The sequence below is a fragment of the Carettochelys insculpta genome, chromosome 11 (genome assembly GCF_033958435.1).
Source record: "Carettochelys insculpta isolate YL-2023 chromosome 11, ASM3395843v1, whole genome shotgun sequence".
Classification (NCBI taxonomy): Eukaryota; Metazoa; Chordata; order Testudines; family Carettochelyidae; genus Carettochelys; species Carettochelys insculpta.
Window position 1 is genome coordinate 44,972,633 of NC_134147.1, and position 21,822 is coordinate 44,994,454.

Genomic DNA, 21,822 nt, shown 5'->3' on the forward strand with positions numbered 1-21,822 from the left:
TTCATAGTTGAAACCTCCACATTGCAGCATTGTCCTTTTCAGATGGGATGTTTTCCTAAATGATCTGCTGTAGGAATTATTGCGAGGAAATTGTATGGCTTGTGTTCTCCAGGATATCGCGCTACAATAGTATGTTCTCATTTTGGAATCTATGAATAGGAGTCCCATGTCTTGTAGACCTTTCCCAAGCCTCTTAGGGCAGTTCTACGCTAGTCCTGACAATCGATCTTAGATATGCAATTCCAGCTGTAATAATTGCCTAGCTGGAATTGACATGTCGAAGTTTGATTTATCATGCCATCCACAGAGAGGGAGGGGCAATAGGAGAAACTGAAGTTCAGTCCATGACTAATAACCTCTGGCTGTAATCAGCTTCATGAGTATCTTGAATAGTCAGTGAAGAGATTCTGTGATGGGCAGATGCCTGGAAAGTCTATATTGTCAATGAGCAGCAAACGAAAGTATTCCAGCACATGCCTTAGCTTCCAAATTACTCTTCCCCAGTAAGACTCAACCACATCTGGTTGCTAGACCTCACTAGATAAACAGCACAACTTGATTGTGCTCAGGTTTGCATAAAACTAGACAGCGCAGGAAGTGGCACAAAGACATTGTAGTCTGAAGACGTTAAGCCAGTAAATTGGCACAGCTGCGTCACAGGAAGGCATGAGGCTTCTGCACGCCAGCTCAAGAGCTGGCCCATTGAAAGAGGGGAAATTTCGGCGGTTAGCTGCAGTGAGCTTTGTGACGAGACAGAGGGTGGATGGTACATAGAAGAGCTGCAGAGAAAGGCGACTCTAGAGAGCGGGTCCTGGGAAATAGCTGTACAGCTATAAGCTGTTCTAGGACTGCAATGACAGTGTTCACCCTGCACGTTGGTGGCAGCGACAGCATGGCACTCGCCCCAAGAGCTGTGAGCTGGTGAGGGAATGGACACAAACAGAGGGCAAGTCTCAGTGAGTGACTTTACGTCAGCAACGTTTCATAGATAGGAAGCAAAAGGAGTTGCACTTAAGATGCAATTCTTCCCCGTACAACTTCCCTTTAGCAACAAGTTGTAATACACCTGTAAACAGAGGGCTGCTACATACTCTCCCATTGCGCAGTAACCCTTCATGTCTAAGCTCTTCCCTCCTAGAATCCACCTCACTAATGATCCATCAACTCTCCCTTCTTAGCCCAGTGCCCAAGGACCCTTCTTAGCCTCCCCAATGCACTTGTCTAGAGTGACCCTCTATTCTTTTTCACCAGGAAAAATAAAGGGCATCATATTTGCAAAGTTTATTTAAAAATTTCATTCTGATTTTGGAAGCCAAACTATTTTGGGGCTTGGTTTTTAGTTACTGGATTTTCCCCTCTCCTTTGCTTTTGGCCTCAAGTTCAATAAAGTGAACAAAGTCCAGAGTAAGGTAGGTTCTTAACTTTTCCCACCTTTGCTAACTCTTTCAAAGTTCTCCTGCACTGCTAAAGTTAAGGGGTAGCCAAAGGAAAACAAAATATTACAATTCTGCGACCAGCCTAAAGTTCAATCATTTTGTTGCAGAGGGATGGAAGGGGGGGGCGGGGGGGGAAACAAAGGTAGGTCCCTCTGTCTACAGGAGCTGCTGACTATTACGTGAAGGATCCTTTGGGCTACAATCTGGCTCCAGAGACTACAACTCCCATGAGGCTTTTGGGCTAGGCTGCAGGGAGAAGATGCTGGTCTCCCTGTTTCTGGAGCGTTAAGGCTGATCAAACAGATTACTTCAGAGAAGGCTCCAGGTCAGAGGGGCTGATCAGCTTGCCGCCTGGCCTGGAGTGACACACACAACCCTCACCAAGCTGTCTGTAATCCAGTGGAACAACAGCCATGCACCAATGCAAGCCAGTAACTGGAACTTAGGTAACTGAAGAGTGTACACTCTGGGTGGGAGAACTGATGGTAGTATACATGCTAGTTATGTTTCGCTTATTCCTCTGTATATTGTTGGGGTTTTTTTTTTTTTTTTTTTTTTGTTTAATTTATGTTTCATCTGTAATCCTGTCTCCTTAAATTGTTAAATCTAATTTGGTCTATTAGATATATACTATTTATAATTGCTGTTTGGGAGTTAAACCCAGATTATAACTGGAATAAGCATTCACGGCAGTTTCCAAAGACTCACCATTAACTGTGTACAGGGGACAGCCAGGTGGAGGCTATGCCATTTTGCATACCTTTAGAAATCAGGGCTAGAAAGGGGATTCCTAACTATCCAACATCACCACTGGGACACTCTGTATCTCCTTTAATATTAAACTCTTCAGGCACACAGGAGAGTGTTGCCTGCTCCCGCGTAGCCCAGGGAGGAGGGACAAGGGGTTACACAAAATCCAAAATATTGTTTGTTTTTTTTTTTCAAACCTGAAGTCTGAATGTCAATTCAGAACAAAGTTTTTGTTTTGTTTCAAAAGGTCCCACTGGGGGGGAAAAAAAAAAATCAAAGAAGGTAAATTTTTTCCATTAGATGTTCAGAGTCAACGAAACCTTATTTGTTGGCATGAAAACACATTGATTGAAAAATTTCAGCCAGCTGATCACTTGCCTGTTCCACCCACGTCCACCACCTTGTGATGTTGGACAAGAGTTGAGGCTGGGACCCGATCAGAAGGCTCTGATATAAAAACATTCTAGCCCGGGGATGTCTAAGTAGTGTCCCAACCCTCCTTTGATCAGAGCAACGATGCCCTTCCCTTCCCGTAGTCTTACTAGTAGAGAAACAAAAAAGACTACTTTAGATTCTTTTTTTCCCCCAGGTAATTATACAAACCCCAGATACCTCCCTGAAGAATTGCTAGTGAATGGCTCACAGAGATCGCTCATTTTGGAGAAGCAGCTTTCAGCTCATTTTAGCATATGTCAGATGAGTTGTTAGCAAATATTTGGCCCACACGGTGTACAGGTGTTACAGGTGGTCTCTTGGGAAACCTAGATCGTTTTTCTGCAGTAATCACCCACCTCTTGATGCAGTTAAAATTCAGCTGCTTTTTACAGAAAAAGGCTAAACAGCGGAACTCATGTACAAAAAGGAACACTGCTGTTTTTATAGAGAAGACAATTATGTTACTCCTTGTAATAAACTCACTATATTGAGGTAGGAGATATTGTGAGTGCCAGATAGGATGGAGAAATAATTCAAAACACCCCTTGGGTGGGTTGGAAACTCTGCTCTTTTAGCCAGGTTTGTTTTGCAGCTCTCTGGGAGCAGATGGTGCTACAGACATACTAAGAACTGAGCAAAATCTGTTCTCATGGCACTTCAGGCAACAGCACCCACATCCACTCCTCAAGAAGTGATTCTTCAAATATTTTCAGGCCAGAGCTGGAGGACAAAGGCATCTGGATAAGATGATACCAAGCGAAGAAACTGAACCTCTGGACTGTTAGAGGACTTGTGTGACACTCGCTGGAGACAGCTAGGCCCCTCCTATGAGTAAATGGGCTAACTACACTGTTCAGAAGTTTCCATGATACATAGTCTGCTCACCTGCTGCTGCACACATGACCACGAGGTCGCAATCTGTTGGCCTTCAGGGCACTCTGTGCAAACTTTGCTCGACAACATTTGTCATGGCTCTACAATGAGTCACAGAGACAGACACTCTCTTAGCTACAACAGGCAGTCAAGTAGCACTTTAAAGCCTAACAAAATCATTTATTGGGTGATGGACTTTCGTGGGGCAGACCCACTTCCTCAGAGCTGGAGATCTGCCATGTCCAGTACAGCACTGACAGTTTTATAACACAGTTCCAAAAAAAAATTGAAATAAAAACTCGCAGATCAGATACACAGCACTGAAAGGGGGGAGACGCTGAGGGGAGCGGGAGGGGAGTGAAATAGTAAGTGTCCTGCCTGAGATGATTCCAAATAATCAAAGGTAGGGAAACTATCCTTGTAGCGTGGGAGGTAATTGTTAGCTCTATTAAGGCTGAGCCTTAATGTATCAAATCTGAGCACAAACTGCAGCTCTCACATCTCCCTTTGTAATCTGCTGTTAAAGCCTCATTGTTGTAGTTAATTCTACAGCAGCCCCATGTTTCACACCTGGCAGCCTGGCCACCAGCCCCATGCCCCTGCCATCCAGGATCCCTCTCGGCTGCCAGTTCTGTGCCCTGGAGCGCCGCTGCTAGCCCAGGGGTCCTGGCTGTTGGCGCCAACTCTAGGGACCGGGGAGGGGCATGGAAGAGGCAAAGGTGGGTGTAGCTCAGCCAAAAACTGATCTAGCTCCACTGCTTACAATAATATATGCAAATCACATCTTGCTTTGGGTTCTGTATGCAGCACAGCCCACTCCCAATGCTAAAGAGTCTGCAAACAAAACCTACAGAATGCAATCGGGAAATCGGTCAACATATGCACAGCTAACAAAGCGCTTCTCCCAACTTTAGATCACATGCTGCACCGAGCCACACATTCTACAAGGAACGTTCAGAGAAATAAGCAAAGGCAAATCTATTGAGCCAGTCCCAGCCTGGCAGATCACATCAGTTGATAGCATTAGTCTACTATCAGCCATGTTGCTCTAAGTACTACATCATCTGCTTATTAATGTCAAGATTTATACATAAGCTGTTCTTCTTTAAGCAGCATGTTTGCTTTTTTTAAAGCCAGAGGGAAAATATGTAGGTGATCTCGTCCCCATAATTCAGTTGGACATGGAACGAGCTATCGCCATTAGAAATTCCTTTGTCAGACGCAGTATTATCTGTTTTTAAATTGAGTTCCTTACTACAGTTTGCTGGAGGTGCCTAATTAGGGCTGTCAGTGAAATAATCAGGCCCTTAAGATTAGTAGTGCATGTAGAAAATTTCTTGTTTAATTCCAAGATGAGCCATATGGTAAATATACAATAAGGCACATTTTACAACAAGAACCCTTTATGTGACACTTGTTCTCTATTGATCCAACCACTGTAATGTGGCAGGAGGCCAGCCAGCCCTTGTGTGTTGTCAGTGTGTTAGCTAGGGTGTCACAGTGCAGCCTGTTTTGTGTTTGTATATTTAAGCACAAGTTTGGGCTCAGATCCTGTAAGCTGCTCTGCACAAGCCGGCTTCTTTCTGCACTAGAAGTCCATGGGGGTTCAGCCACTCGTATTGCAGGAAGGGCTTAAAAACAAACCCACTGGAAGAGATGTATTTTCCTCTTCTTTGAAGATTCCTGACGGCCCATTGATTGCTGCAGTTGGAAGCACCACCCAGGCAGGCCCTCACACACCTCCCTAACCATAACCCTAACCCTAACCCTCAACAATGACCCAAAGCCCAAGCAGATGTCCACAGCTCAGAGTTTGTTAGATGAAGAGGGCAATAAAATGGGACCAGCATGGCAGTGAAGCCCCTAGACGAGCCTGTGCCTCAGCGCGCAAAAGGATGACAAAATGGCCCAGCACCTAGGACCATCCTGCAGTGAGCAGGACGAGGCAGGAGATTACCAGTTGTAATTATGCCTGCTGAAGTCATGCAGCAGGCTCAAGCCGTTATTGTGGTGTGGGAGTGTGTTATGTTTCCCTGCTGCAAAGAGCCCAGCCAGCACTTGCCGCCCAGCTGACTTGCTTGAGGTCACAGAAAACAGCAAAGAACTATCCAGCTCCAACAGTGTATATTTTAAAATGAGCGAGCAAACGGCATGTCTGCCTCAGCCAATGATTTCCCAGCAACCCTGCCCTCTAGCAGGCAGACGTCTATCTAAAAATGCAGTGCACAGCACAGGCAATCACAGCAACACAGGCCAGAGGACACCTCGACTCTTTGCTAAAAGAATTGTGCAAAACTATGTGCGTCTTGAATTCACACCCTGGGCTCCCACAAAGAAGTTCAACTCAGAAGAGACTGGGAATCAGAAGGGTATCAGCTGCTGAATCTGCAGGAGCCAGCATAAAATGTGTTGTCCGTTATGCTATTGTAAGGCCAATGAACCTGTCGCCGGCTAAAGAGAATGAACCTGTGACTTAGAGTCAAAAGCCACATGCTCTACCCTCTGAGCTAAAAGCCAGCTGGCCTTCCACTAATGCTGTGGAGTAGAGATTTCACCCTCCCTCCTCAGTGGTCTCCGTGCCTCTGGGGTTACACTAGGATTGGAGATGGGCCCAAAAGGAATTGTCAAAGTCCACCCAGTTCCTGGAGGCTTGGGCCAGCTCATTAGAGAGTGGAGGCAAGCTAGGCTGTGTGCACTGAGAATCCTCCCTCCTCCCAGGCTAAATGGTGGGTGAATGTCAGATCTGGGGAAGTGGTGGTGTTGGTAGGCTCAGCAGAGAAGTCAAGGTATGAATGAGCATGGAGGCTCGGCCACTCTCATTCCTTGAAGGAGGCGATCCCTCCAGCTCACGCAGGAGGCACATTGACTGGGCAGTTTGAGGTACGCCTGCATTTCTGACTGTGCTCCCCTAAAGGACTGACAAGGTGTCCAGAGGCAGGAAGCAACTAACTATTTTACTGGCCCATGCAGCTTGTAATGACCCCAAATAGTCACCAGATGGCAGCAGACAACATAGGGTTTAGCACAGGGGTCGGCAACCAAAAGAGCAAGAACCACCATTTTTTCCGAATTTGGTAAAAACCTGGCTAATTCAAGAGCCGCAGTGCATGTGAACACGAGCTGGTCCTTACTAATGACATCGTCGTACTTTTGGCATCCTTATTTAAGAACAGCGTGTGCACCTATCCCACAATGCACTGCACATATTTAAAGGGGGAGTTATCCAACGTTTGGCGCCCGCGCATCCCTGGCTATTTAGATTTGAGTTGTTCATCGTTAGGCTTTTAGATGTTCACCAAAGTACTGACAATAATCAGGAGCGGGTTTTCTTTTTTTTGTTTTTACTTTGCGATTACAGCATCAAGAGCCTCAAAGAAACCCTTAAAGAGCCGCATGCGGCTCCAGAGCAGACCCCTGGCTTAGCAGTCAGTGCATAGGGCCGGTCCTGTAGTGGGCTCTAAATGGACAGACACATTTCCCAGGGAGCTCTGCTGGTGTCAGACGACTGCTCCTGCATGATCCATCTGCCCCAAGCTCCTGGAGTAGGATTGGCACCCACTGGCTTTGTTTCCACTCTTACACACAAGTCACTGCCATACAAGGGGTGGCTTCTCCCTGCTCTGTACATACTTCAGCTGAGATGGAGAATGCTGATGCCCCCCATTGTGGCCTGGGGCTTTGAAACCCTCACACAGAATCTCTGGCTGGAGGCCCCCATCTGACATCTGTACAGTGAGCCTCTCAGTAGCCAGACAAGTCACATTTCCACCTCACTAGATGCTGGCAGGTGGCTCCCAAGCCAGTGTCACTGTGACAGAGCCAGCCAGGCAGGGAGAACTCAAGGCAGAGGAAAGAGTCATCCATAGTGCTTCTGTGTCCTCCCTTATTTCAGTCTCGGGAGCTCTCTGGCCTGATTCGTGTTTGCACTAAGGTTTTAGCAGAGTACAGGATCTTACACTGGTGTTAAATTACTTTTACACTTTTAACCTCATCCTTAGACTCCCTTGGAGTGGTGTAAAGGAGAATCAGATTTCCGGTATTTTACTAAGACGAATGAATGTATGACAAGTTGATATATCCCCAGCTCTCTTAGCTCTCTTGACTCTGTGAAGCAACGACAATTTACGTCAGCTGAAGATCTGCCTCACAGGTTGAAATCCTGACCCACCACATACATCAAATTCCCATTGATAGGGGCCAGGATTGTACCTAATGCTACCTGAGTCTCAGCAAAAGAGCATCTTGTGCTCGGGTAAAATAAGATGGTGGCTTTACAAAATCTCCCCAAAGGTTAACCCTATTTGAAAAACACTGCCTAAGAAATGCGGTTAGGCGCCTGTGTTACAAAACTTTACAGCTGAAGAAACAATATATCCAGGTAAAAGCTTCTCAGATAACCATACTGCGATGCTAAAAATAAGTTGAGTTTTACTTTTTGGCCCCCGAACTGCCCAGGAATTGTTTTTAGCGATGCTTACAGAGACCCTGAACCCTGGGCGTATGGAAGGTGAATAGAAAATGCTTACAGGAGGAAGATGTCAGACAAGAAGTGCCTGCTGAATAATTCACAGCCGCACCCTAGTGCCTGGCTGACTTTGGTGGAGAAAATGGAATTCTGTTTTCCTGGCAGCCAAATAAACACATGATGTCTGTACTGCTGCCAGAATTAGCATTTATGACGTCTGTTAACAGACTTAGCCATTTACAACATATCAGAAACTGGCTGGGTAATGAGGAGGTGCGAATGGGTATTGCTCCATTGATCAACTATTTATAAGAGGAAGATGAGGATTTGGGGAACGGTACTTTTAGCCTAGACCTTAACTAACCTTTACTTCAAAAGTGCAGGTACAATTCCGACTTCTCAGGCCAGTACATAGAATCAGATCCAATTCCCACTGATGTCAGTTCAAAGACACCTGTTGGCTTCTTTGAGAATGGATCAACCCTTTTAACCTTCCAATGTCCACAATTGTGAAGTACAGTGGCAAAACCAGGTCACATTTTCAACATCTGCTCTTAACGCTGTATGAGCCTCCGTTTGCCGTAGTAGGTCTCAAGGGCTTCTATATCTATACTGACAAAGGAGAAGAAGCTGCAAGTTACATCCACTTAGACTGACCCTCGATTCTCTAGCACTTGCTTGGGTTTACTTAGGTTGGAAAAAAATGTAAGGGCTCTAATCCTCTGTCATGTGAAATCAATGGCCAGACTCCTATTGTCTTTAACAGGCTCAAGACCAGCTTTTAAATGAAATATGACAGGAGCCTTTTAAGCAAGGTAAGCTTTTAAGCAGCCTCCTGAGGACCCAGCTGCATGCAGTGGGCATGTCAAGTCAGGCAGCTAAGCTGTCAGGCTGGAGTGCTCTGGGCAACCACAAAAGTCCAAGTTCACAGAGGCACATCCTCAGCAGCAGAGCAGCATACTTATCTACAGCCCTCACTGTACAGGGTGTGATAGCTTTTCTGGCCAGTGGGCATCGCATACTAATGGCCATAGCAGATGAGTGTAATGGTCCATTTAGCTCAGCACTCTGCTGCCAACAGCTACTGGTGCTAGACGTTTAGGGGACAGGTACAGAGCAGATCAGTAAATACCCCTATCTTTCCCTTCCACCTCCTGGCAGACAGAAGATCAGGGTCAACCTGAGCATAGGGTTGCATCTCTGACTACCAGCGATGGAGCTGTTGGCCACGAACTTACCTAGTTCTTTTTTGAACCTAATTACCTCTTTGGCTTGTACAACATCCTGTGGCAAGGAGTTCCACAGGGTTGACTTGTGTGTTGTGAGGAAAAGTACTTCCTTTTGTTTGTTTCAAACCTGCTGCCTGTTAATCTCCTGGGGTGCCCCCTGGTTTGTGTGATAGGTGAAGGGGTAGGTAACACTTCCTTACTCTCTTTCTGCACAGCACTCATGATTTTATAGGCCTCTGCCATATTCCCTCTGGGGCGGGGCCACCAGCCCTGTCCCTCTTCTGATGACTCCCACCCTATTCTCAGGCCTCAGCCACCTACTCAATATCATCAGACAGGCCCAGCGGCTCAGTCAATGTTAGCAGGTCATGCGCCCCTGTCCTTAGGGTCATAGAGGTGAGGGTAGGGGAGCTCCCCACCCCACACCACCAAGCCCCAGCTCAGGGCCCTGTCAGTGGTGGACATGCCCCCAATCACCAGCTCAGCAGGGAATCCTTCCGCAACCCCCTGAGCTCACCAGGCCTCGTGGCTTCCTGCCCTGGGCTGCTTCCTACCATGTTCCAGATGCAAAGCGCTGCTCCTCCTCAGGCTGCTGCTGCTGCTCTCAAGTTAGAGCAGGAGCTCCTTCTCCCCTGGTGGCCAGCCCCAACTGACCCCCTTCTCTGGCCTTCACACCAAGGCTGCAGCTGGAGCATGCCCAGCAGGGTTGTGTGAGAGGGGCCTTCTCTACCCAGCAGGCCTGGCCCCCAGCCCCAGCCAGTGTGGGGTGGGCACACCCCATCACACACCCTCCCTCTCAAAACAAAAAGCAGTCAAGTAGCACCTTAAGGACTAGCAAAATAGTTTATTAGGTGATGAGCTTTCGTGGGGCAGACCCACCTCTTCAGCTCACAGCCAGACCAGAACAGACGCAATATTTAAGGCACAGAGAACCAAAAACAGTAATCAAGGAGGGACAAATCAGAAAAAAATGATCAAGGTGAGCAAATCAGAGAGTGTGGGGAGAGGGGAAGGTCAAGAATGAGATTAAGCCAAGTATGCAGACGAGCCCTCTACTTAAGATACATTGATGACATCTTTATGATTTGGACCCACGGTACAGAGACTCTAGAAGAATTCCACAGAGACTTTAACAATCTACACCCCACCATCAACTTATGCCTCGATTACTCCACGCAAGAGATACATTTCCTGGACACTTCAGTACTAATCAAGGACGGCCTGATCAATACCACACTGTACCAAAAACCTACTGATCGCTATACTTACCTACACCCTTCTAGCTTCCATCTTGCACACATAACTAGATCCATTGTTTACAGTCAAGCTCTTAGATACAATTGCATTTGCTCTGATCCAACTGACAGAGACCAAAAACTACAAGATCTCTATCAGATATTCATAAACCTTAATTACCCACCAGGAGAAGTAAAAAAAGCAAATCAACAGGGCCAGACACATACCCAGAGACCAGCTACTCCAAGATCGGCCCAAAAAAGCCAAGAACAGAACACCACTGGCCATCACCTACAGCCCCCAACTCAAACCACTGCAACGCATTATTATAGACCTACAACCTATCCTTAATCAGGATGCCACACTCCTGAAGGCCCTGGATGACATGCCTGTTCTCTCCGACAGACAACCTCCCAACCTTATGAGGATCCTCACAAACAGCCATAGTCTATACCCCAGGAATACTAGTCCTGGAACCTTTCCCTGCAACAAAGCCCGATGCCAGCTTTGTCCACATATCTTCTCTGGAAATACCATCACTGGACCTAACCAGGTTACTCACAGAATCACGGGCACTTTCTCATGCTCCTCTACTACCATCATATATGCCATCATGTGCCAATGATGCCCAGATGCTTTGTATATTGGACAGACTTCAAACTCCCTTAGACAAAGGGTCAATGGGCACAAAACAGACATCAAAACACTCCAGAGCCACAAACCAGTTAGTCAACATTTTAATGGAATGGGGCATTCTGTTAAAGACTTAAGAGTGCGTGTTACTGAAAAAAAACTTTCACACCGCTATTCAAAGGGAAGCAGCCGAGCTGGCTTTTATATTCAAATTCGGCACATTAACACGTGGTTTGAACCGGGATGGGAATTTTCTGAGTCACTATAGGGGTTCGTCTGAATACTTGGCGTAATCTAATTCTTGACCTTCCCCCCCCCACTCTCTGATTTGCTCACCTTGATCATTTTTTTCTGATTTGTCCTCCTTGATTACTGTTTTTGGTTCTCTGTGCCTTAAATATTGAGTCTGTTCTGGTATGGCTATGGTCTGAAGAAGTGGGTCTGTCCCATGAAAGCTCACCTAATAAATTATTTTGCTAGTCTTTAAGGTGCTACTTGCTTGGATGTGTTCAAGGAATTAACCATAATGATGCTGAGATCTCTTGCTTGAGAGGATAGCACAGGTCCATTAATTCCAAAGTCTTTGGATGAAAGCTGATACGTATAAGTGCCAAGATTGTCATTATCATGTAAATAATGAAATGAAAATCCCTTCTAGTCTTTTAGGATTGGAAAGTTCTACCATGCATAATCTGTAGAGATGGCTGGAAGTAATTTAAAGTAATTTTAAATGTAATGTAATTATTTTATGTTTATAAATAATCTGAAAGCTAATTGTAAAGTAATTGAAAATTTGGAGGAAACTTCTGAAGGAAATTTCCATTTTTCACAAAAAAATTAAAAAAACACAACGCGTTGTTTTTCCAAATCTGAAATATCATGTTAGTTTTTTTCCATCCCTAAACTGGAAAATTCAAATGAAATGCATGCTTTCTTCACGTTGTCTCCGAAGAATTAATCAATCAATAAATACACAGCCAAAAACTTTTCACGAGCTTTAATCTTTTGTTATAATAAAGCCTATATATAATATACTTTCTCTAATTTGATTTACAGTCTTAGGCTATGGTTATACTATCAAGTTTTGCTGGCAAAACCCTGGCTGTGTTGACAAAATTCGTGGAGTGTGCACACACAAGAGAGGTTTTGTAGCCAGCATCTGGACAAAACACAGCACTTTTGCTGGCAGCATGCTGCTTCAAAGGTTTGAGGCAGAATACTGCTTTTGACAGATTGTCAACAAAAAACCTGTGTGGATGCTCTGGGAGGGTGGGTGCCTTCTCTTGACAGACAGGTGATCCAGAACAATCGGCAGCCCTGTCTGCTGTGCTTCCGGTTGCCTGTTTTGTTGAGAGAGCGGCCAGGCAGTTCGGCTGCTCTGTCGACAGAGTGGAGCGCTCACCTGATTGGCTTTTGTGTAGCCGCACTCTGACAACAGAACTTTTGTTGGGAAAATGCTCCCAACAGTGACTTCTGTTGACAGAGCACTGTAGTGTAACCATAGCCTTAGCGTGATACTTTTTGGCCTGTTGTTGACACATTCTGAATATTGGATGAACAGTTTATTATATAATTGTAACTGAATGAAATCTAAAACTTTGCATCTAAAGGGAACAACTTGTGATCTTTTAAAAACTGATTTATGGTATGTAATTGACAATGGGGGGAACAGAATGTTGTAAAAACATTGCTGTAGTTATCATGAATGAAATTCACCCAGATACAGGGAGTCAGTTCAAGGCTTACACAGCATTTCAGTGGTGCATTGGCAATATAGTGGCCTTCTGCACAGGTTTGGACAAAACTTTATTCCCTTTAAAGTGAATCAGTGCACCCATATATTTACATTGTCACTGATCCCTGTTTTCCCTCTGACGGCTGCTCCTTCTGGTATGGACACAGTTATTTCTTTCAGCCTCCTCCCACCCGACTGCTCATTTTGTGGTTCTGACATTTCTGATCTCCTGTAGGAGGTCTGACATCAGAGCAAGGCTGAGAAGCAAGATCACGAAATCTTCAAAATCAATTTTGTTGTCTTTATCCTCTTCCAGGGCAGAAATGATTTCCTGGTACTTAGGTTTGCTCTCTTGGCCCTGGGGAAAATGTTAATAAAATGTTTTTAACATGAAATTCCCAGCATCTTCTCTAAAACAGAAAAACATGTATGTAAACAGAGATCTATCTATCTATCCAGACAGTGTCACCATGTCAGTCACTGACATTTCTACATGCCTTATATTGCAAGGCCAGAAAGGACTACAGTAAAATCTCCACTATCCCCCATCCCTGCGGCCCTGGGAGTGCCAGATAATCAAACGTGCCAGATCGCGGATTGGGGCTGGTGGCCACGGTGCCACCGGCTGTTTAACCAGCCCCATGGCAGCTAGCCCTGGCTGGGTAACCGGCTCTGTGATCACCAGCCCAGCAGTCGTGGCGTGCTAGTTAACACAATGTGCCAGTTATCCGGGTGCAATAACCAAGCTGTCTTGTGATCAGGTAATCTGATCTGTTGCATAACACAGGACACAAAACTTACTTTAATTAATTCTGGTGTGAACTGGAGCAGGTCTTTTAGAAAAGACATCCAGTCTCAATTTTTAAATTTCTACTGATAGAGCATCTACTACAAAACCTGGGAAGTTGTCCAGCATTTAATTAACAGATGTGGAGTTAAGTAACCAAAAAGTTACCTGAGTAAAAGTGCAGCTGCTTTCACTTCTGAATACTTGAGTACAATCAAGGAGGTGATGTGTGTGTGCTTGTGTGCATGCGTGTGCATGTACTTTTATGCAAGTAGTTTTTCAGAGGGACACCGGTGACTTGTACTTAAGTACACCACCCTCCCCCCCCAAAACAGCTGTATTTTTACCCAAGTAACTTTTTAGGTACTTCCCCACCTGTGTAAATAATTAACCCTCATTGTTACTATTTGCACCTTATTTCTAATCTAAATGTGCCTAATTTCAGCAGCCAGCTACTGGCTCTTCTCAAATCTTCATCTGCCAGATTAGGCACCTTTATATTGCCAAATGTCTGTTTTCTATGGAGGTGCTTATAACCTGCAATCAAGTCACACCGTAACCTTTTCTTTGATAAGTTAATTAGACTCAGCTTTGTCTGTCTTTCCCTGATCTCCATAGGACCCCACTTGAAACAGACCCTCTCCGTTATTGCCCCATTACCATTGAATGGTGAGCCATGCCAGTTAGCCAGTTTTCAATGCATTTAGTGTGTACCATGTTGATTTGGTATCCTTCTAGTTTACTAATCAAAATATCATTTGGAAGTAAGTCAAATGCCTTACAGAAAAGTAAGTGTATTACATCGGTGCTATTACTAGTATCACCCAAACTTGTACTCTCATACAAAAAAGATATCAAATTAGTGTGATATGATCTATTTTTCATAAACTTGTCCTGAATGACATTGATTGTATTATTCCCCTTCAATTCTTTATTAATCAAATCATGAATCAACCTCTTTATCATTTTGGCCAGGACTGATGTCACACTGACAAGCCTTTTTACCCTTTCAAGTATTGGGGCATTAGCTTTCTTCCAATCCTCTAAAAGAGTTCCCGTATTGTCCACTGAAAAATTCTTAAGAACATAAGAACAACCACAGTGGGACAGACCAAAGGTCCATCTAGCCCAGTATCCTGTCTGCCAACAGTGGCCAATGCCAGGTAACCCAAAGAGAATGAACGGAACAGGCAATCATCAAGTGACCTATTCCCCATCACCCATTCCTAGCAAGGACACTGCCCCTGCCCAGCCTGGCTACTAGCCCTTGCTGGACCTATTCTCTATGAATTTATCTAGCTCTGTTTTAAACCAGTTAGGCTGTGGCCACACTTGGCTAAAACTTTGAAATGGCCATACAAATGGCCATTTCGAAGATTACTAATGAGGAGCTGAATTGAATATTCAGTGCCTCATTAGCATTAGCATTAGGATGCTTTCGAATGTGCGTGGCTCAGCGCAGCCACACGGGGGTCCTTTTTGAAAGGACCCCGCACATTTCAGCTGAGAGGAATAAGGGGATTTTGAAATGTGCGGGGTCCTTTCAAAAAGGACCCCCGTGTGGCCACGCCAAGCTGCACGTGTTCGAAAGTGGCGCTTTCAAAGCGCCGCAGCCGGAAGCGTCCTAATGAATGCTAATATTCAATTCAGTAATCGTTAGTAATCTTCGAAGTGGCTATTTGCATGTCCATTTCAAAGTTTTGGCCAAGTGTGGCCACAGCCTTTAGAGTGTTGGCTTCACAGCACCCTCTGGCTAGGAGTTCCATGGGCTGTCTCTGCATTGCGAGAAGTACTTCCTTTTGGTTGTTTTCAACTTGATATCTATTTATTTCCTCTGGTGACCCCCAGTTCTTGTGTTCTGGGAAGAAGTAAATAACTCTTATTTATTCTTTCTCTACACCAGCCATCAGTCACATTCCCCTCCCTTAGGGCTTGTCTACACTGTTTTTCCCAGAAAAACTCCTTTTTTCCAGAAAAAACAAACAACCCACCTTGCAGCCACCTGGCAAAGCCTGGCATTCTGGAATAAAAGGGCATTTAACCTGACATAGTAACTTCACCAAAATGAATGACTTTTGCCGAGCCCAGCCCACTTTCAATTTCAAAATCGACTAGCAGAGGTAATTACACCTTAACTGGCCTCCAGAGAGGCCTCTCATCATTGCTCTTATTTCAAAAATGGGCTCTCTAGTGTGAATGTTCACTTTCCAAATGCTCTTGCTGTGTGAATGGTCTTTTCAGAAATAACTTATTTAGACATTAAAATGTCAAAATAAGCTATTTTTGAAAAACCCCACAATGTAGACATAGCCTAAATTGTCTCTTTTCCACACTGAAAAATCCCAGGCTTGTTAATCTTGCCTCAGATGGCAGCCGCTCCACACCCCTAATCATTTTCATTGCCCTTTTCTGAACTTTCTCCGATGCCAAGATATCTTTTCAGATGAGGGGACAACATCTGCACGCTGTATTCAAGATGTGGGCGTACCGTGGATTTATATAGAGGCAATAAAATATTCTCTGTCTTATTTTCTATCCCTTAATGATTCCCAGCATTCTTTTTGCTTTTTTGATTGCTGCTACACAATGACTTCAGGATCACTCTCTGGAGCGTTAACAGCTAATTGAGTCCTCAGCATTTTATACGTATAATTGGCTTTATGTTTTCCGACATGCATTACTTTGCACATATCAGCATTGAATTCCAGCTGCCATTTTGTTTGCCCACTCGCCCAGTTTTGAGAGAGCCTTTTGAAGTGCTTCACAGTCTGCCTGGCACTTAACTATCTTGAGCAGTTTTGTATCAGCTGCAAATTTTGCCACTTCACTGTTCACCCCTTTCTCCAGATCATTTACGAATATAATGAACAGGATTGGTCCCAGTACACACCTCTGGATGACACTACTAGTTACCTCTCTGCACTGGGAAACTGACCATTTATTCCAACCCTTTGTTTCGCAGCTGTTCACCAGGTATCAATCTATGAGAGGACTTTCTCTCTCATCTCATGACAGCTTATTTTGCTTAAGAGCTTTGGGTGAGGGATCTTGTATGAAATATTCTCATTAACACTTGAGAGAGCTCTGTGGCCAGCTCTTTGAAAAGTCTGGGATCAAGTTAAGTCGATCTATTTATTTAGAAGTTTGTGACTTTAATGGCTGGTTTCTAACATACTTCCGACTTATTGTTAGACTGGAAAATGTTTCATCATTATCACAGGAGATCAGTAATCATCCTGCCTATTCCTAAATACCAAGCATAACTTCTTATTGAATCCATCTGCCTCTTCTGCATTATTACTGACAATTCTACTATTTTTATCTAGCACTGAACAAGTACCATTTCTAGGATTCTTTTGTTCCTAATACACTTAAAATATTCCCTTTTTGTCCATAACTTTGCTGGCCAGGATTGCTGACAAACATCTGGTCCTTATTTCCTAAGCATTGATAATTCCTATATTATGTGTGTTAGAGCAGCCCTAGTGGCTGCTCTAAATTGGAGCCACATGGAGACTCAAGAGGCCGTATCGGGCTCTCCAACAGCCTCTCCTCTTTTCTACACCCAATGGAAGCTGTGTGCATCAGGAATCTGGCCCTATGTGTTTAGAACCCATATGAAACAATACAGTCTTCCATTATTTCAACTTCAGATGAGTTTCTTTCCTTTCTTTTATGCTGTATTTTTATTTCAGACAGAGCTAGGAAGGTTGAGATGACAAGATTCTCTGTAGAGCTGTCACTAACACTCCCCAAAACGAGGCATTGATAACACGGTGCTTTCAGCCTCTGTATGATAGAGATGTCATTGCGCCTCTGCAATTTATCTGGTTTCAGTGGCTTTGAGGGATCTAATTCTGATTCTCATGTCAGGTGTTTGTGATGTAATGACAGACTCATAATTAAATGTGTGCGCGCATTTCTTCCTAGCACAGATACATTGTATCCAGTCTCTGTATGTGTCCTGGTAACTGGGCTACTTTCCAGAGGGAAATGCAGGCAGATACATTAACAGGAGTTTCTCAGTTTCTTGCCCTGTGTTGCACACGGGGGTGGCACAGACAAGGACTCCATCAAGAATTTATTTACATAGTTATTAAAATCTCACTGGGGATTTGCAAGAGGACAATATGCAGAGTGTATCTGCAGCCTCCAAAATACCTTCATAGGCAGAAGAATGCTTTGCTTGGTCACTAGGTGAAAGGGGAGTTTGGGAGCTGGATGGTTCAGCCTGTCCGATGCGTGTTTCACACCTCCAAGTACACAAGACTGCTGTGCATGCATGAACCGTGCACAATGGCAACACGGACCAAAGGCGCTAACCTGTCAAGGCTTAGCTCTGCGCACCTTGCATGCTCTTACCTGTATGAAATTCATAAACTGGGTTTGCAGAAGGGTTTGGCTTTCGCCTTTGCTGAGTTTGCCCTCAGGGTCAGCAGAGCTGTTGTACACCAAGGCCACAGTAGCAAATGCTTTCTCCAGGTCGGAGCCTTTCCTGAGAGCTACGGGGAGAAAAACTCTACATGCAGAGGTTTGCCATTCTGTAGACAGCATTTTGAGAGCAACAGCCAGGGTGTCTGAAATGAGAGCCCGTGGCTGTGCCTGCCCAATCACAGCGCAGCTGGAACAAAGCTGAACCACCTGATTGGCTAAGGCAGGCAGGGGGATTGCTCTTAAGGCCAGTGGCTGCTCAACTCACATTTCTGTAGAATCTTTGCCTTCCTCCAGGCTTTGCTCCTGCCCTGCTCCCCGCTGCATCCCACTCCTGTTCTAACATTGCTCCAGCCTTCCCTGACTGCAGGTAATCTGGATCTGTCCCTTCTCTCTGGTGCTTGGCTCCGCCTCTGTCTGGACTCTAGTACTTGGACTCTGACTATGGTTCTGGCCCTTGGCGCTGGTTTCTGGTTCTGACCAGCAGGCTCTGACTTGGCCTCCTGACACTCAGCTGGTATAAATCAGTGTCACTCCATTAAAGCTAACAAACCTCAGACAATTTTTACCAGCTGAGAATCTAGCCTCAAATTTATTATGAGCAAGGTAGGTATATGCACCCTAGGCTATCCCTTGTCAAAACCCCAATGCACCCTACAGCTAAAATTATGCTATGGATAAATACAAAACAAAGGCAACTAATCAAAAGTGAGCCAGGTATACCCTGTGCTGGAGGTCTAGCTCCCCTGTTAGTTCAACAGCTGCAGCAGAGGAAAACGTTGCATAGTCCAGCCATTGGCATGTGCACTGGACAGAGAGCCATAGCGGAGCTGGGTGACAGAGACAAAGCACTACATATGTAAGGCCAGAGTGTCTTATGCTATGTCTAGGGTTGGTGACGATTCTTCCTCTGAAACTGGGTTTTGATGGGAAATTGAGTTTTGGACGGAACAGAATTTTTCAGGGTGGGTGTTTGCTTTTTGTAGGAACTCCTCACTTTCTCCCCGCTGGAGAACGGAACACCTCTGACTAGAAACGTCAGCATTCAGATTCTGAAATGCTGCTGCAGTGCCTCATGGGAGTTTCTGTTTAGATGCCTGTTGCTCCCTTTCGCCTCTATGGGTCATGCTCCCCAGATGGAGTTCAGCTCCCTGTGGACGTGCAACAGCCACAATGAACTGCCTCCTTTCCCCAAATGGGATATGAGGAGAGATGTAGTCTGAGGAAGGAGCCCAGTCTCCAGGGGCGAACGGGTGCATCAGGCACTCAGATTGCAACGAACAGGAGGCCCCAGGGAGGCATTTCAGAATTGAAATGTTTGGTCTTGGCCAAAACGTTTTGACTTAGGCATGTCCTTTCCCACCTGCCCCACACTCTGCCCTCCCATGGGGGTTTGCCCAGGTTCTGCGGAGCAGGGACTCGCCCTTTCTACATGTCTGTGCAAAGCATATAGTGGGTGCCTGTAATACAGATGTAGAGGCAGAATGAAGAGCCAGCCTGGCCTGCCTGGGGCAAATGCTGCCCTCTCCTGGGCACTATTGTCTAAGGGTGGGCAGTGAACGCAGTGGAAACATTCCAACAAAGAAGGTGCAACTTCTAAGCATGGTGCAAATCCAGGGAGCTAATAAATGTGTGCAGCTCCCAGCTAGATGAATGGGCTAAATCCCGAAATCCTGGGTCCACCTGGAGGAGACCCTGAAAGGTGTATCATGACCCAGAGATTTGTTCAGACCTTGGCTCCCCACTTGTAAAGTGATACCTGCAACCTCTTGTGCCTTCTGTAGGGCCGGCTGGAGGCAGGCCAAGGTGTGCGATGCACAGTTCCCTTCCCCCCATGCTCCCTGGGCAGGTTCCCCTGGACATATAACTCAGTCTGGCGTTAATTACATTTCCATGCCCTTTCACTCTATACCGGATCCCTCTAACCGGTGTGCCCACTGGGGGAAAACTTGCATCTGTAGGAGCCAGCAGCAAAGGGCTGGTGACTCATTCAGAGCTATCCCCATTCTGTCGGCCGCTGTCTGTGTCCTGCCCGAGCAGTGGGATTTTGGCATTTCTGCTATTTCCTGCAGTGGATGCTTTTGCCTTGAAAATCGGAACCCCCAAGGACTAAGTAATCATGCAGCGTCGTTATCCCTACCTTTCACAGATGCCAGCTGCTTGGAGATAGGAATGCTGGTAATGAGAGGGAAGAAAGGCAGTTACACTGGTGAACCTTGTGTGCTACTTTATTCCTAAACTAAGTAACTCACTTCTATGTATTTTAATTCATTCCACAGCACTGTTCGGCAGGGCTCCTCAGAGGGGAGTGAGTTCCCTCCGTGGTGGGAAGATCAATATTTACAAACTGCAATCACAAAATCAACCAAACAACAAAGGACTTTTACTGAGCTGCAGTCTCAGCTTCTGAACCACAGTTAGTATGAAACATGCCGTCAGTGGAACTAACTGTAATGCAGAAGATCTCAATCTTTCCAGGCTATGGGACCCCTTTCTGGAATCTGATTTGTATTGCCTACCCCGCAAGTTTCACCTCACTTAAAAACTGCTTGCTTACAAAATCAGACATAAAAATACAGAAGAGCCACAGCCCGCTATTATTGAAACATGACTGACTTTCTCATTTTTACCATAGAATTATAAAACAAATCAAACGGAATATAAATATTTTACTTAAAATATACCCTATCCTGTGCAGAGATGCATAAACAGTTATCGTGTGAAATTTTAGTTTGTACTGATGTCTCTGGGGCTTTTTATGGAACCTGTGGTAAAACTAGGAAAATATCTAGATCAGTGTTTTCTAAACTGAAAACATTTGCTTACCCCTTTTGGGGACTTTGGCCTTATTGGCGCACACCCTCTCCCAGTGCTGTCCCAGTGTTTTTCTCCTGATTTTTAGTAATTTATTTTCTGCTGTGTACCCCTTGAAATCCTTTTGCGTACCACCGGTGGTACACGTATCACCCTCTGGGAAACACTGAGATAGGTGAGCTGATGTACCCCATGGAAGACCTCGAAATAGCCCCAGAGAAACCTGCACCCTGGTTCACAACCTCTGTTGCAACAGATGCTTATTTGATATTGTTTGTTGAATGATGTTGCCAAAGCATACAAGTACTGCAGGGATTATAAGTGTTAAAAAACTTCATTGTGACTGCACTCTGGAGAAATACAGCAGGGTCTATTGCACTTCCCATTCTGTACCAGTCCCACTTCTGGAGCGTAGCATACGTGGCTTTTACTTTTACCAGAAGTCATTTTGGTGAGAAGGGCTCTTCCTACTTTCTATTAAAATTTAAAGCCTGATTATGTGTGCTGAAAACTAATTATAGGTGAGCTAGCATGCTGTGGAATCCATCTCTGGAGAGAGATGCACATTTCATACAACTGGAAGGGACCTTGGGAAGTCATTGAGTCCTGTTCCCCTGCTCTCTTGGAAGGACCAAACACCATCCCTAACATCTATTTGCCCCAATCGGCCTCCTCAAGGATTGAGCTCACAAGCCTCTGTTTAGCAGGCCCATGCACAAACCCCACTGAGCTGTCTCTGCATAGCAAACATTAAGACAACTGCTAGGTTACTAAACAGTAGAGATCAAAATTATCACTTACCCTTTGGGCATGTTTGCTGTTGCTGAAGTTGCTCTGTGGGTCACAGCAGCACCAGGTTGATTTATGGAACACAGGTCTGAGTTCCGAGTGCTAGCAGTGCAGCCACCCATCCTGCCCAATAGCCTTGTTGTTTATTATCGCTAAGCAACTGAAGTGATTGCAAACAGGTGAATTCAGGCTCCCGCTGTGAAGGAGAA

General features: G+C 45.2%; 1 protein-coding gene across 1 annotated transcript; it reads right to left on the reverse strand.

Annotated features, from left to right (window-relative positions):
- Positions 1-12,045: 12,045 nt before the first annotated feature.
- Positions 12,046-21,735, reverse strand: SNTN (sentan, cilia apical structure protein). The gene is made up of 4 exons (XM_075005790.1): positions 21,626-21,735; positions 20,151-20,185; positions 17,942-18,081; positions 12,046-13,150 (listed from the first exon to the last, which is right to left on the reverse strand). The coding sequence occupies exons 1-4, from the start codon at positions 21,733-21,735 to the stop codon at positions 12,992-12,994; spliced, it is 444 nt and encodes a 147-aa protein (XP_074861891.1). The 3' UTR covers positions 12,046-12,991.
- Between the last annotated feature and the right edge of the window lie 87 nt (positions 21,736-21,822).

Coding starts and splice junctions, on each gene's coding strand:
- SNTN (XM_075005790.1), bottom strand. CDS start 21,735: ATGGGTGGCTGCACTGCTAGCACTCGGAACTCAGACCTGTGTTCCATA. Junction 20,186..21,625: donor ACAGCAAACATGCCCAAAGG/GTAAGTGATAAT, acceptor TCTCATTACCAG/CATTCCTATCTCCAAGCAGC. Junction 18,082..20,150: donor GCAGCTGGCATCTGTGAAAG/GTAGGGATAACG, acceptor TTCTCCCCGTAG/CTCTCAGGAAAGGCTCCGAC.